Source organism: Puccinia triticina, chromosome 9A, assembly GCF_026914185.1.
Source record: "Puccinia triticina chromosome 9A, complete sequence".
Lineage (NCBI taxonomy): Eukaryota > Fungi > Basidiomycota > Pucciniomycetes > Pucciniales > Pucciniaceae > Puccinia > Puccinia triticina.
Window position 1 is genome coordinate 4,046,924 of NC_070566.1, and position 15,830 is coordinate 4,062,753.

The 15,830-nt window shown below is 52.8% G+C and overlaps 6 protein-coding genes across 6 annotated transcripts; 2 read left to right on the forward strand and 4 right to left on the reverse strand.

Moving 5' to 3' along the window:
• Window positions 1-975: 975 nt before the first annotated feature.
• On the reverse strand, window positions 976-2,736 carry PtA15_9A399 (uncharacterized protein; the record flags this gene model as incomplete). Its single annotated transcript, XM_053172602.1, has 10 exons — window positions 976-999; window positions 1,077-1,404; window positions 1,476-1,551; window positions 1,633-1,728; window positions 1,820-1,893; window positions 1,965-1,982; window positions 2,078-2,211; window positions 2,276-2,313; window positions 2,391-2,458; window positions 2,537-2,736. The coding sequence occupies 10 exons, from the start codon at window positions 2,734-2,736 to the stop codon at window positions 976-978; spliced, it is 1,056 nt and encodes a 351-aa protein (XP_053023827.1).
• Window positions 2,737-7,619: 4,883 nt separating this feature from the next.
• PtA15_9A400 (uncharacterized protein) lies at window positions 7,620-7,876 on the reverse strand (the record flags this gene model as incomplete). The annotated part of the gene is made up of 2 exons (XM_053172605.1): window positions 7,620-7,770; window positions 7,839-7,876. 2 exons carry the CDS (start codon window positions 7,874-7,876, stop codon window positions 7,620-7,622), a joined length of 189 nt encoding a protein of 62 aa, XP_053023828.1.
• Window positions 7,877-8,129: 253 nt separating this feature from the next.
• Window positions 8,130-8,897, reverse strand: PtA15_9A401 (uncharacterized protein; the record flags this gene model as incomplete). The annotated part of the gene is made up of 3 exons (XM_053172606.1): window positions 8,130-8,284; window positions 8,534-8,724; window positions 8,797-8,897. 3 exons carry the CDS (start codon window positions 8,895-8,897, stop codon window positions 8,130-8,132), a joined length of 447 nt encoding a protein of 148 aa, XP_053023829.1.
• Window positions 8,898-8,991: 94 nt separating this feature from the next.
• On the reverse strand, window positions 8,992-9,935 carry PtA15_9A402 (uncharacterized protein; the record flags this gene model as incomplete). The annotated part of the gene is made up of 2 exons (XM_053172607.1): window positions 8,992-9,061; window positions 9,703-9,935. 2 exons carry the CDS (start codon window positions 9,933-9,935, stop codon window positions 8,992-8,994), a joined length of 303 nt encoding a protein of 100 aa, XP_053023830.1.
• A 731-nt stretch (window positions 9,936-10,666) lies between these two features.
• PtA15_9A403 (uncharacterized protein) lies at window positions 10,667-11,895 on the forward strand (the record flags this gene model as incomplete). The annotated part of the gene is made up of 3 exons (XM_053172608.1): window positions 10,667-10,714; window positions 10,790-10,854; window positions 10,926-11,895. The coding sequence occupies 3 exons, from the start codon at window positions 10,667-10,669 to the stop codon at window positions 11,893-11,895; spliced, it is 1,083 nt and encodes a 360-aa protein (XP_053023831.1).
• A 1,074-nt stretch (window positions 11,896-12,969) lies between these two features.
• Window positions 12,970-15,830, forward strand: PtA15_9A404 (uncharacterized protein; the record flags this gene model as incomplete). Its single annotated transcript, XM_053172609.1, has 7 exons — window positions 12,970-13,028; window positions 13,212-13,304; window positions 13,395-13,896; window positions 13,984-14,281; window positions 14,345-14,586; window positions 14,660-14,884; window positions 14,958-15,830. The coding sequence occupies 7 exons, from the start codon at window positions 12,970-12,972 to the stop codon at window positions 15,828-15,830; spliced, it is 2,292 nt and encodes a 763-aa protein (XP_053023832.1).

Below are 15,830 nucleotides of genomic sequence, written 5' to 3' on the forward strand. Positions count from 1 at the left end.
TGTAGTAAGTTGTAACGTGTAGATAATTATATTACTATATCCTTAAAGGTTAGGTATTGATGTTGTTGTAGTAAGACTAAGTTGTATTGTGTAATGAACTCAAACACTTTTAGAAGGTAGTGATATTAGTATCTACACTTGATACAACTTGAGCACCGACAACACACACTAACCTTTTAGAAGGCAGCAATATTAGTATCTACCCTTGATACAACTTGAGCACCAACGACACACACTAACCTGATTGTAGTGATGAGAGTTAGTGTTGTAGTTGTTGAGAACTTTGAGTTGATTGCATTACTCTTACACACCTTTTAGAAGGTAGTGATGATAGTATCTACACTTGATACGACTTGAGCAGCAACAACACACACTAACCTGATTGTAGCAATGAGAGTTAGTGTTGTAGTTGTTGAGAACTTTGAGTTGATTAGGGAAAAGAACCAATACATAATTGGAGCGGACATTTAAAAGATCAACTAGGTTTTGGAACAACTGCGGCACAACTAGATAAGAGTAACAAGGCTTAAAAATGGAAAGGAACCCAAATGACTACTGTAAGTTCAATATTGTGTAGATATTTATATCACTACATCCTTAAAGCTTTGAGCTGATTACAACTGGGTGGATCAGATGCACCAGGATGCACTGCTCTATTTTATTTCTATTTTTGCTACTTCCTTTACATTGGCAGTCTGCTCCATCTCCCATTCTGCAATGTAGACATGCACTACACTATCTTTTGAGTACAGGGGAACATCAGTACAATTTGATTGGCTTTATATCAATCAGACATGGAAAAACACATCAAATGGCCTAAATAAAACTGGATAAATTCTGAATACTTTTAACAAGAGTTTGATAAATAGATATACTCTCCAAACCATGGGGAAGAACTTCCTACAGCAGACCATCAGGATCCTCAAGAAAATTTGAATGTCAATGGCAGGATGCGACAAATCTATGATGAAAGAATTATAAAGCCCAGGAAGCATAGTTCTGAGGAAGAACCCGATGAAAGCTGGTTAGTTTTTCTTTTCTAAGGAATACTGTTGCAAATAAAAGATACAACATACCAGCCCCAACACTTGTTCAATTTTCGCTGGTTGCACTTGACTCTTCCCAAATGAGCGTAGTCCTTGACTACCAGGTCCCTTATTTGCAAATTCGTAAAACTGCACGGATTGAGTTCTAGTGTCTTGTGGTGGATTCCAAGCAGCCCACCCGGCTGGGTTGACAACGTTCGAAAGTGAACAAAACTGGAAAGTGACCGCTGCATATGCAGACCAGGGCCGGCCCAAAAAAGCTGATCCCGGTTTTGCTCCGGGTGCTCCGATAACGTTCGAGAGATTGAAGACAAATTTTGCAGTGCTACTCGCTTGAGCTCTTTTGTGGGCCGTGATTCTGGGATTGAACTGGGATGAGCTTCTTGATGAAAAATGGGACCGGGTGGTAAGGAATAAGGGATACTCAACGTTGCAAAGCTCCGCGGTGGCTTAACCACAATATTAGCTTTTTCAAACCATGCGGTTCCACCCCCAAAGATGAAATCTGTGCAGCCCTCAGAAACAACGGTTGACACAGATGTCAGTTTCGTCCTTATAATCATGCATGTCGTCAAAGATCCCTTACCAACTGCACCCTCAATATTACACCCAATGAAATAGGCGGAGGGTGATTTGATATACAGGGTATCCTGGTAGCTGCTGAAGCTACACATTGAATACACTAGATATCCATAAATTCATATTTCACAAACGTCGAATGTATAAAAGTCAGGAACAGGGGCTATGGGCAAAGCAAGAACTTGATAACTTGCCATGTCGTTCTCCTTGGGCGGTCACCGCCACTGCCTGAGTATTCGTACCCGTACCATAAGAATTCACCACATTACTGATTCAAGGGTATCAGTGTTCCGGCTCGTCATGTGAGATCAGTTTGTCCAGTGGAGCATTAATGCTTACATGTTGGACATTTTAAAGCTAATTTTGTGGAGAGAGGTAGATGAGATGAAGGCGACATGTTCCTGTGTGAGTACATGTTAAACTGGGAAAACCCACTACAGACGGCCACGTACTCATTTTGTTGAACCCATATTGCTGAGCTTTGAGGATCTCCACCTGTTTCAGCTCGACCCGTAGCCACACTCACCGTCACCTGGTTTTGTGCATAGGTTCCCGGGGCCGCGGTGTAACCTTGAATGGTCAAAGGCTACGTTTGAAGAGTCTCAGTTAAATTGCTTGAACCTATTACCAGAAGATCTGCTCTATCTTACATATCCGTAACGTATATAGACTCCCAGGTTATAGCTGCCTGGAATCCAAAAAAAAATAAAAGCCTTAGCCACCCCGCATTCACAGCAGAACTTTCCCAGTGAAGCATAAATTCACCTGGGTATATGAAGATAGTTTGGGGGCCCTTATTACCTCGAAGAGCCCTAATAGCATCAGGAATCGTACTAGGAAACGGGGGAGATGGATTCAGCATGAAGTGATTGACTGGATTTCACGCGTTGGATATCAACCGTGTAGCTCACGGATGTTCGCCCGGTAGGGGCTTCTTTTGTCGGACAATCAGTGCGCCCGTCGGAGGCACTGTGCTACTTGGGTTAGCCCTTGGTGATAGACTGTGGGTAGGCAGAGCGTGACTTGCAGCAAAAATCGCGAAAGAAAATAGGATTAAAGAGTACCACTGGGGAACCGTGAATAATTTGTTAGCGAGCATGATTACAGTCATGGTATTGAAGCGCTTAAGCTGAATACTTCATGCAAAGCTGGTTGGTTGTTTGATGGAGATGATCATTGCAAAAGATGAAGCTTTTTATAGGAACACCCGGGTTGTTGGGATACATTTGCACCCGCTTCATCAACCTTCAATCGATGGATGCTTCCCTAGATTATCAGAATGCCAAACAGATCCATGTTGTACATCAATCCGATCGGCTCAAGCCGGTCCCATAAGGTAAATAAGCTTATTACCAACAAGCACTCTAACATTACTATTTCGGGCCAAATGAATTGATGGCTCGGAAGAACTTGAGGCTCAAGCTGTGCCTTTCTGTGCAAGTGACCGATTAATCGGAGGGCTATCTAGCCTTCTTTGTCGGCAGTCGGTAACAGTTGGCCATCTGTTCTTATTCTAATGATTTATAAGCTTTGTGATCATCTGATTAGTGATACCGGTCCAGTCAAGGGTGATGTTTTGTGCACTATCCAATTCCAACGGTATCTGCGTATACCCGCTCTGATTACATCGTCATGCGTTGAAGACCTGGCCTGAATTTGCAGATTCCAGTCGCTCATCTACTTTCTCCCGGCCAGAGAGCTGTGCTTGCCACCGAGGGCGATGCGCGGAGACTAACGGTGCAGCCACTTTCGACGCATACATCGGCACCCGATTCCTAGAAGGCCGCATGATGCCCCCAGTGCTCGTGCTAATTCGGCCGACTCGCAAAAGCCCATTGATCCCAGGCTCTGCACAGAAGGCAATGCAGACAGGATTGTAATTCAAGTCCCGATTTTGTACTGATCGGTCACACTCCTCCATATATATTTTGCGCAATGATGCATGGATGTGGAAGTAAATATAAAAATGGAAGGGCAGGCAGAAATTTCGGCCGAAACTCGGCTGGTAGGTCCCACTTCAAGCTAGCCAGTATCCCTTGCGGGATATCCGGTCGACAATCCGGGATATCTGGTGGAGAACCCCGGACCACACCAGATATCTGAGATCCCATGGTTCCAAGCCCTTCGGATATGGACGGATATCTCGATATCCGCGGGTCTTTCTGGACCCCGCATTCTTATAACATTGACACACTCCTTTATGGATGACAAATGCCACCACCCTCTCAATGACCAGTCTATTTCAATCATTGAGAGGATACATCAGTTTTTTTCCCGTCTTGTGTGACTACAGAAACCAAACTTTTTCTGCCCACTTTCATCCCTGTAGTTGCGCAGGGACAAAGCTGGGCTGTTTCTGTCCAGGTATGTGCCCAGGAGGCATTAGCATAGACAAAAGCTACACTATCAACCCATCATAAATTGCAGTGTTAGTGACTGTTAAGTAACAACTGCTAACACTTTCTTTGCACTTTTTTTTTGCAAGTTGAAAAATCGACTCCCAAGAATTAATAAATTGACTCCCAAAAGTCATTTACGTTGCGCAGACCATCTCAGGATGTCTGTCCCCGGTCCGCAGGACCAAATTTTGACCCGCGCGGATTCCGGGAGTCGGAAAATTAATTCTGCTATTCAGAATGGGAGTTGGAATTTTAATTTCACAAAAAATGACGGACACCAGGAAAAATAAATTGTCACTGGACTACAGGTAACATCAGCCTAAGTCCACTGAGCTACCCACCAGTTGCACAGTTGGCCACATGTACAGCCCCCTGTAGGAAACAAAGGGGCCATTGTAGCCTAGTTGTGGTAGTGCCAGAGCTGGAAGAAAGTGACAGCCATTGTTGCTTGATGTCACCTGATGTCTGGTGACAATTGATTTTTCCTGGTGGGAAAATAAAGAAAAATTTATACCTCCACACTGGGGCACTGTAAGCCCCCCAAAATTTTACAGCGGCCATAAAGCACTCTGAATAGCACCTGATGAGCATCACGGCATTGGCACACCCCAGGAAAGGGGTGTGCTACTGTGGGTCTAATTGGTGAACTTCTTGGCAGTGGGAAACCCCAGGAAAGGGGTTTGCTACTGTGGGTATAATTTGGTGGATTTTGTACTGAGGAAATCAGCCAAAGCCTTTGCCACAGTCACCAAAGTTTTGGATCATTGAATAAAATACTTTGTACCCAAATGGTCAGCTGCAAGGCATTAACACACCAGAATAAAATAATTTTGAGGCAGCTGGGATTAACTGTGGTGGAGGCACTATTAACTGTGGCAGAGGCACTATTAACTGTGGCAGGGGCACTATTAGCTGTGGCAGAGGCACTATTAACTGTGGTGGAGGCACTATTAACTCTTGCAGAGGCGCTATCAACTGTGGTGGAGGCAATATTATCTGTTGCGGAGGCAATTAGTGTTGTAATTGTGTGATGTAAATGTGACAATAATGTTATTGTTTGTTAATCTGTTGAGCGAGGCTGTCAGATTAATAGAATGATAATGCTATGTACAAAGAATTTGATAATATATGTATTTATGAATGATAAAAAATGAAAGACAAAATGTGCATAGAGACTGGTCTATTTATACCATGGCTCTCCATATATGTGTGTGTACTTGTCCTCTAGGTCCTCCACGCCTGTCAAAGCACCAGAGAAAGCTTGCTTTCTCTGTGCAATTTACTTTTCTTAACTGATACTTTCCAGGGGTCACTCAGCGCCTTTTCCTTCCACAACTCTTGGCCCATTGGGCTTTTCTTTTGTGGTTACTTATGATGCAGAGCGTTTTGAGCTTATCGGCCAAAAGCTTTGCATTCTTATCAATGAGAGCTACATGCTCTTCACTGGTCCTTGCACTGCGCTGAGCAAGTGCTTTCTCTCTTTGCTTTCTTTGCAGCTTAAGTGCTATCTGAACATGTTTGCTATGCTCCTTTGCCTGGAGTTCGGATAGTCAAGGATCATCAATGTCTACCTGATGAGCTCGGATTAGTTTCCTATCTTGTGACATTTGATCTGTGACATATTGTTCATGTGATTGAGTTGAGAGCACCACTATGTTCGCTGAGGCTGGTTGCTCAACAATTAGTAGCAGATATGACCAAAAGCCCCAGCTGCCTCAAAATTATTTTATGCTGGTGTGTTACTGCCTTGCAGCTAGCCATTTGGGCACAGAGTATTTTGCTTTGTGGTCCGAAATTTTGTTGCACTTTGGGGCCCTGTGGCAAAGGCTTTGGCGGATTTCCTTTGTAGGAAATCCGCCCAACCAGACCCGCAGTAGCACGCCCCTTTGCTGGGGCTTCCCACTGCCAAGAAGCTCACCATCTGCGTTCCAGAGGCTTTTATGCGCACTGTAACATTCTGGGGGGCTTTGGGGCACTGTGGCTAAGGCTTTGGCGGATTTCCTTGGTAGGAAATCCGCCAAATACGGCCCACAGTCGCACACCCCCTTCCTGGGGCGTGCCAATTCTGTGACGCTCATCAGGTGCTATTCAGAGTGCTTCATGGCCACTGTAAGATTCTGGGGGGCTTTAGGTGCCCCAGTGCGGAGGTATAAATGTTTCTTTATTTTCCGTCCTTTTTTGTGAAATTGAAATTCCAACTGCCATTCTGGATCCAACTTAACCCAAGTCCCTGGCTGCTGCGGGCGTGTGTCTTGCGAAGCAAGCCCTCGGCAGGAGGGACTTGCGCCTTATTGCTCCTTCTTGCGCGGGCAAGATTGAAGATTTTGGGGGGAGGAATCTTCAAAAGTGTACAACTCCTTGCATCCAAAACCATCTTGAGATGAAATTTGCTGAGGCTGAAGACTGGCGTGTGGCCGTCCAACCTGGAGAACTTGGGGCATCTCAATCCGCTCCCTCCCCTCCCAATAAAAACATCAAAAACACTGGATCTGTGGCGTTTACATGGAAAAGCTCTGTGCTCAGCACCTCCGTTCCACAGTTCTGTCCATGATAAAACGGGAGATAGCATGATTTCTGCCCTTTTCTCCAGCATCTTCTGCTGACCTTGAGCTCATCACATGGGAGTGGGTGTGATAGTTGAGCTGTAGAAAAAATCAAGAAAGTACCCCAAAATTCCATCCCCGCTACGCGAGCTTGGGGCGGGTCAAAGTCCCTCCTGACAGAGGCTCGCGTTGCGAGCTCAGCCCCGAAGTCTCGAGGGACTTTCAGTTCGATTCTGGACAGCAGAATTAATTGTCCGGCTCCCAGAATCCGTGCGGGTCGGACTTTGGTCCCGCGGACCGGGGACGGACGACCTGAGGTGGTCCGCGTGACGCACACACGTTTTGGGAGTCATGAATCAATTTATGGGAGTTGATTTTTCAACTCCCTTTTTTTTCTTTTTGAATAGTTTGAGCGGACGTTTCCGGCGGCTAACAATAGCGCCGGCGTAGTGCAGCTTAACAAATGCAAACACTGCGCAACACTAGCGCTAATGTTAGCATAGCTGGCCCATCGCTGCTTAGAGCATTTCCACTGCGGGCCCCAGTTCTGGGTCACTGCACATTCAGGCCGTGTTTGGCAGTGTGATGTTTAAAACATGCTACCCGCACATCTTGTAAAACACTTTTTTTTTAGGATAATGCTTTGCAAGTAAGAAGACTTTGCTCCCAAATGATCAGGGCCAAAAAATGATGTTTGACATAATGTAAAGGGACATGCCGCAATTGTTAGTTGTGTGATAATGAAACACAGCCTCATAAATGTTGGTGGCAAAGTGTATGTAGGGTTTAGGGGTATCACATGGGGTGTCGCCTCCACTCCTTGAAAGCACGAAGCCCCGAAGAGTGTCTGCACACCGCCCTCGACATCTCTCCCCCCGGGCACAAGAAAGGAAAATGCAGATGATTAAAGAATTAGATAAGCGATAACGATATGTAGAAGAACACGGTATACAGAGGGGATACAACAACAGGATGACTAGGGAAGAAAAGAAGGGTTCCAGGTGTGTTTGCATCAAGGAAAAGCACGGGTTGCGAGCGCGAGCTGGGAGATATTAGATGGGCGGGGTCGGGAGATACAGGGCGCGGGCGGGCGTGAATCGGCGGGGTGGCGGATGCGTATTATACAAGAATTGGGCGCGGAGATGGGAACTGATAATGATAACGAGGATGGCAAGAATTACGGGGCCGGCGGGGGGCGGATATCTGGTTTTTTGGGCGCCGGTCAGCTGGAGGGTTTTTTTTTTTTGGCGCGGAGAAGGAGGAAGACTTACGAGGGAAAATGCGAGAGGCCCCGGTGTCCACTGAACATACAGAGACAGATCAGGCGGAGGACGGGGACGACGGCAAAGCGACGAGGGCGGGTACAACAGGCGAGGAAAAGGGGGCGGTATACAGGAGCGTGGGAGGATGCGGACGAGGTGCGAGGGGCGGGAAGGGTCGGGCGAGGGTATTAGGGGAACGAGGGCGGGGCCAAGATGCGGGCAAGAGTACACAACAAGAAGAACACAGGGGGGGGAGGGGGGACTATAGACGGCGGTTATGTTTGGGGTGGGGGCGCGGGGTCAGAGATGGCCGCCGTACTTGAGCTGGGAGGAGGGGCAGAGTCTGATGCGGCGATGGGGGCCGAGGGGGGCGATGTTGAGGGTGAAGAGCTGGGGCGGGCGGGTGGGCTTGGAGCGGGCCTGGAGGGCCTTGGCGGCCTGGTGGAGCAGCCGGGCTTGGGTCTGGAGATAGACGGTCTGGCGGGCGCGGGCGCGGGCGGGGCGGGGAGTGCGGATGGGGCCGCGGAGGACGGGCGAGCGGGGGCGCTTGGAGAGGGGTCTGGGGGCCGCGGCTGCTGATGAGGCCGATCCTGAGGAGGCCGATCCAGAGGAGGAGTCGGAGGAGGAGTGGCAAGAGGCGGAGGCGGAGGAGGCGAGGGAGGAGGAGGACTGGGGCCGCAGGATGGGGAAGATGCGCTGGTGACGGCGGCCGGCGGGCTGGGCCCTTGCGGGAGCCATCGAATGCTCGTGGTAGGACCTCGAGCGGTCGAGAGCAGGGTCAGGGCCGTCGTGGTAGGAGTTGCCGCGGGTGTGGCGGAAGGGGCCCCAGATGATGCCCCTGGCGAAGTCGGTGCGGAGCGGGAAGCGCCAGCCGTCGAGGACGCTCTCCAGGCCGCTGGGCTCCGTCGTCGGGTCCGCGAACGTCGGCGCGGGCGGCGGGGGGGCGTCCGGCGGCGGCTGCGAGAGCGGGTCGATGTCTGCGTGGTGGGCGAGGGACGGGGTGCGGTTGAAGCTCATGTCGAGGGTCAGCTTTGCGCTCAGGAAGCCCGGCGAGGGGGTGGAAGACATGTGTGTGTGTGTGTTGTTGTGGTGGTGGTGGTGGTGGTGGTGGTGGTGAGTGGTGATGGTGGGGAGGGTCGAGGAGAGAGTGGGGGAGGGTGGATTATAAGGAGATGGTGGGTTGGCCCGGGGGAGATGGCTGGGGCTCGGAGGGCCGTTCGGGCGAGGGCGGGCTGGCACAGGGCAGTCAGGAGGGCGGGCGGCTGATGATCAGGACTGCTCAGGCGGATCGGCCTGAAAGGAGCCAGCTGCCGCAAAAGGAGAACATCCACCGCTTCCCACACTACACACGCTCGCTTCCTGGGAGCCGCCGGAGGGGGGGAGCGCAGCTGGCGAGGTGCTCACCCGGCCAGAATCACCGCCGGCAGCCTTCTTGGCAGAAGCAGAGCCCGGGGCCCACCCGAGCCAACGGCGCACATTTCTCCCAGCCAGGAATGCGGCCCAATGACGTCACCGCAGGCTCAAAGATCTGCGCAGGTGTACGATCTGGACCCAGCCATTGGAAGTCTGATCATCGCCAGCCTCAGTAGCCCAGTGGTAGAGCGTTTGCCTAGTACCCGCCGCTAGCAAAAGGTCCAGTGTTCGACTCACTGTTGAGGCATCTCTTTTGCCGCCCGGCCCCCCAGCCAGGGGCCTGGCCTTACACCCTGATCTCCTTTTTCCTGGGCGGCGTGTGGGCCCGGCCCAGGCCAGCCTTGCGTTTGCCGAGGACGCCGGATGCGGCCATGAGAGACAGACGAGGAGAGGAGAGGAGGGCTGCTCGAGACCAGCGAGGGGCAGGGCACATGGCCTCCGCCCCGGGTGGACACGCGACTTGCTGGAAAAGGGGAGACCCGTATCCCATTCTATGGCGGTAGGCGCGGCGAGGACGGGTGCTGCACGATGCTTCGATCGAGGAAGAGTCGCCCGGCCACTCGAAACGTTCCGTCTCCGGGCAATGCCTGACCAGCTGATGGTAGCCTCATAGATGTCCGGCCAATGGTAACCTTCATACGGGCCATGGCACGTGACCTGCGGCCGATCAATTGTAACCACAGGCTCGTTCATGGCTGGGTCAAATGGTAACCGTCATATGCAGGCTATGGCCGCTCAACGGTAACCTGGACATGGCCCATCACCTCCTGACGGCCGTCGACCAACCTCGCAGAGCATGGGAAGTGAACGCTCGGTGCAAGTTGCCGCCTATGGGGATGGCTGGTTGGCCCGACGCTTGAGCACAACAAAGCACCATTCTCGGCTGGCGGGTTACGTTTCATTCGTCACGTGCGGAACACAAGTGGTTGAACTGGGTTCACCAGAGCCCCCCCAGTACATCCATCTGCTTCCTCACGATTTCAACACTCCTCTCATTGCTATGTTACATATTCCCGCCAGCAATGCTAGGCTTCCAACTTGCCCCATTTCATTTCCTTCCAAGGGGTAGACTTCATATTTAAGGGCGGCCCTCTTCGCCCTTTTCCAGCCAGCAGTCTCTACTCTAAAGCCTCACAAAAACAGCCCGAGGCCTTTTTCTATTTCCCTCTTATTTAGCTGTAAGTTAACCTCGACTATACCTGCCGGCAGGAATCTTCCAATTCATCAAATATTCTATTCAGGTACTACTTTGTTCTCTCCGCTGTAATTACTGCAACGAAAAAGCCTGCATAAAAATGAAGTCCTTTTTCGGGCTACTGCTTCTCAGCATCCTGTGCTTTTCCCATTCTGATGGTGCAAGGATCACGAATGGCATTGCTCCTCATTTCAACAACTTGTTGGCAAGAGACAACGGCGGCGGACACATGAACAAGCTGGTGGCAAGACAAGACCAGACGGGGAACTTCCAAACAGTCAGTCCAAATTATCCGGCTATCGATCCATCTTTTTTTTATTCCTCTAACATCATCGGAACGCTACGTGAACAGTTCACTGGGACTCTTGGTTCTCGTGCCCCTACAGTCAAGAAGAAAGGCGGGGTTTTTGTGGTAGAGTCAGTCCACCCGGTCCTTTGCTCCCCGCCAGATTTCCGCCCTGTCTCTGACGCAGCGCGATGCATTTCAGGTTCGGAAGTGCCGACGAGAAGTTCCCGAAATTGATAGACGCGATCATACGGTCTTGCGACCGCCAGAGCAACCGGTGTGCCGATTTTTTCAACCGCAAGGGCCAGTCCAAGACCCAAGAATGCAACGCGCAACTGACCGATTGCAAGAAGGTGGCCACCGCGCAATCCGGGAATGCGGGCCCAACGCTCCCGGCTGACCAGAACACACAGATCCAAAGCGGGCCGATCACGCTCTCGGGACAGCAAACGGCGCAAGACATCCAGCTTTCGCAGAACACGCAGACCCAGACCACGCAGCAGATCGAGCTCACTGGACAAGGATCGGGGGACCAGAATGTGCAGCTCGACCAGAACACACAGTTGCAGACGGGGCAGACCAACCAAACGGCCCAGGTGGACCAGAACACCCAGCTGCAAACAGGACAGCCTGATCCGAACGCGCAGAGCGTCCAGCTGGGCCAGGACACCCAGATCTCAACTGACCTCGCCGGGCCCACCATCCAGACCCCGCCTGCCAGGCCCACCGACCAGAGCACAAGGCTAGCCGACCTCGCCGGGCCCACCATCCAGACCCCGCCTGGCAGGACCACCGACCAGAGCACAAGGGTAGCCGACCTCGCCGGGCCCACGATCCAAAACCTGCCCGGAAGGACCAACGACCAGACCGCAAGGCTGGCCGGCCTGCCCGGATCGACGACCCAGAACATCCGGACCTCCGACAAGATCACGGTCGATGTGACCACCAAGATAATCGAGCTGGCTCAGCAGCCTCTCGTCATCAAGGGGAAAGACGGCAAAGACGGCATTGATGGAAAGGATGGGCGGAACGGGAGGAATGGAAAGACGGGACTGACGGGGCCGACGGGGCCGACGGGGCCGTCCACCGTCAAGCTCCAACAGACGGGATCAAAGGAACAGACGGGAGCAAAGGAACAGACCCCCTCCTCTGGAAAACCAGCCAAAAACTGACGGCTCTCGGCCGTTGGAAGCTGGCCTGAGGCCCTCTTTCTGCGGAACAGCTTGGATTTTCTTGGATGCTTCTAGATTATTTTATATATTTTTTAGTTGCAATTTGTTTTATTGTATGGACATCCATTTCTTTGTGCATGCCATTCAGAGTGAGCTTGTCTTGGCATGAACTGCACAGCTATGACTTGTGCCCTCAAGACCTTGCGATTGATAGCCATTATGAACCCTGTTTGATTTGGCAATGGTTCCTCATATGCTCTTCCTGTCACTTCTTTTTCACCATTCTCCAAATTGGTTGTAACAACATGCTGAGCTGTCCCAGGACAGGAGCAATTAATTCCAGAGACGCTGAATGACCCGCAAAAAACAAAGCACATGATGCACCCAGCACCCACAAAAAAACTGAACAACCACTCCTCCAGAAGATTTCCATGTATGCTGGTCCCAGATGTCTCCACATTGTTCTTGCCCCAAACTGCTTGTGGAGGGAGGCCAGCTTGGCTCATTTTACCCCCAGTCTTTTTTTTGGATCTTGCCTGGCAACATGAGCTACATAGACCCTGAAAGAAGAGACAATCTGGACAGCCATTCAAAATGGATGTTTTTTCTTGATAGTTGGTGGCTGAGGCTCAGTGGCAAGCTGGCCGCGTAACTAACAGTCTTGTTGGGGTTGGATGGAACAGACACCAAAGTGGACTTGGTGGGAACGTGCCTTTCAACATTGTGCTTGGATGGTAATATATGGATATCTATGATTGAATTTGGAGTAAAGGCAGCAGCTATGTAATGTTTAGTGATCAGGAACACCGCACAGTTGTCTCCTGGATGTTTAGCTCCTCATCATCCAGCTACATAAATATGTAATGCAGCCTCCATTTCAAGCGTAAAGGAGGATCCAGTTGAGGAACCCCCGATCCCGAAAACCAGGGCTGTTGCATTGGAATGGTTGCTGTGTTGTTGCCCCGCTCCGCCCCGTTGAGGGTGGCTCGGATCGGGTGAGTTCGGATCGCGCAGGGGCTGGCTGGTTGGGAAGCAGTCGATGGAAAAGGCAGTTGACTTCCCAACACCCAAACCATGACCACCACACTGTACCAACAACACCGATACCCCCAGCAACCAGCAGACCCATCCCCGTCATCCTCATCAGCAGCTGAAGAAGAAGAAGAAGACTCAGCCGACAGCGATGACATCCCACTCGGACAGAGACACCCAGACGCACTCAGAGCACAGGCCACCATCAGAGCAGAACGAGCGAAGCGGAAACAACAACAGCAACAGCAGCAGCAGCAGACCAGAACAACCAAAGAACTGGCCAGGGCAGCAACGATCGCAAAACTGTCGATGAAGCCAAACGGAGCACCACCCGATGAGGACGACAACCAGCCCCTGGGACTGATCAAACGGATGAAGTCGATGGCCAGACCCAGCAAACCACACACTCAGCCTCAGCCGCAGAACCAGAACCAGAACCAGCCATTCTCAGTCGACGAACTGGTCAGGAAACTCGACAGGGTACAGCAACAAGCCATCAAACCAACTGTGCTCACCCAAAACCAGCAGCAGCAGCAACAACCCAGTCGAGCCGATCCCATCACCCGCCCCCGTCCAAGCCAACTGGACACCACCCACGGCGCCAACCAGACCAGGAAACACTCCGACCATCTCCTCACACCGCTCTCCCCCTCCCTCCAAGACCACACAAACCACACCATGCCCATCCGGCTGCCCTCAGAACGCTCCATGACCAGATCCCCCGTCGAGCCACGCGACCTCATCGACTTCTCCCGTCACCCGTCCTCCCACAACCCCCAACAACAACAACATTCCAGCTCGGAGGAAAAGTCTGCACTCGACCACGTCAGACGCTCGCCCACCCGGCTCAGGGGCCACACCGACCAACAACTGCCCCATCACGAACCGGTCTCAAACGCCTTGCGACGGGCCAAGACGACCGCCGACAAAGCGGGCGCCTTCCACTCCTTCCACAACCCTCCCCCGACGGTGCCCCTGCCCACCCTGCCCCCACTCAACACCCAGCACTCCCACCACCACCACCACCACCACCATCATGCTCATACCCAGCCACAGGAATCGAGATCGCCAGTCCTGACTCGCCCGACCAACCTGCTCCATCCCATCGACACCAAGGTCGACACCGCCGCAAGCCAACACGCCTCGCCCAGCGACACCTGCTCGCCCTCCCTCGCCCCCCTCCCCCGCAAGAAGATCCTCATCAAACTCGCCATCATCCACCAAGCCCGCTCCATCATGGTCGAGATCGGCCCGCTCACCTCGGTCAAGGATCTGCTTGCTCAGGCCCACCAGACCGGCGCGCTCAGTGAGGGCTCGTGGGGCGTCTTCGAGGTCTGGACCGAGCTCGGCATCGGTCCGTCTCCCCTCCTTCCTCTCTTCTCTCTCTCTCTTCTCTGACTTTCTTGTCTTTACACAGAGAGACCGATCCGAGAGATCGAGACGATCATGTCCGTCGTCGACACCTGGACCTCCGCAGACACCAACGAGACCCATCTGCTGGTGCAGAAAAACGACCTCTCCGGGCTCGCTGTCTCCAAGCGCTCGTTCACCTCGGGCCGCCATGGCGGAAACCTCTGGTGCGAACTCAAGCCGGGTAAATGGACGAAGAAGTATGTCCTTCTGCGCGACAACGAGCTCTATCTCTGCTCCAACGACAAGGTACGCAATTTCTCCATGCCCAAAACAAGCTACTGGGTCGTTTATTTGTGGGATGGCGGCGGTTTTGTGTTAGGGCAAAGACGAGATGTTCCTGTGCACGATGGAGAAGTTCGACGTGTATGCGATCCCCTCATGGGCCCACAAGACGTTGAAGGGCGTGCCGAGGGAATACGCGTTTGGCCTGAAGAGTCTCAACAAGCTGTCCTTCTTCGAGACCAAGTCAGACTTCATCCACAAGTTCTCGTGCAAGGACCGACTGGTCTTGCTTGAATGGATCCGTCGTCTGTACGATGCCCGCGTACGTCTCTCCTCTTTCCTATATACCTGTTACCGCTCGTGTTAAGATGTGTGTGTGTGTGTTTGATGTGTAGACGTATATCGTCATGAGTCATCGCGGAGAAGAAGAGCCGACACCGGCCGGACATCTGAGTCGGACGAAGACGACGCGCACCGGGGCCGCAGGAGGAGGCGGAAGCGAGCGGGTGAAGCGGAGCGGGACGGTTGCCGGAGCCCGGGCCGCGTCGGCTGGCACGAAGGAAGCGATGCCCGGGATGGCGGGGTCGGAGAAGAGCGCGGCGCGCAAAGAGTCGACCGGGTCTGGAGGCGGAGGAGGAGCCGGGCTGAGTCGGAAACCGACGCTCGTGCAGACCTCGTCCTCGGCCAAGTTCAAGCAGGGCACCCTGCTCGGCGATCTCGCCCCGCCCCCTCCTCCCTCCAAACACCACCTCCTTCCCACCGCCGACGACGCCACCACTCTCCAGGCGGTCCTGCCCGCCCACATTCTCGCGCTCTCCGCGCCCCTCGGCGACCATCCCCGCGACCCGCTCCCCGGACTCTCATCCGCCGGCCGCTCCTCCAGCCAACCCGCGGCCTCCTCCGTGCCCGTGTCCACTTCTTCCACTACTGCGGGTGGGACGACGACGAGCACGACGACGATCAAGCTGAGGACGTGGGAACAGATGGGCTCCGAGGAACGCAAACTCTACCTCGCCGAGGTCCAGAACAAGGCCAAGCTTGAAGGCCGCACCCTGCTCCAATTCGACCACTCCGACCCGCCCCCCGTCCACTCCCTCCATGCTCCCCACCATGGCCCGCCGAAGGAGCCGCTCATCTCCTCCGTGCCCTCCGCCTTCTCTGGCCCCCCTCATTCGGCGGCTGCCGGTGGCCATACTGGGCTCAAGAGAAGCATCACCCTCGGCGGCAGATCGTCCGCCCAGAAATCGTTCGCCTCCCGCAAAGCCTGA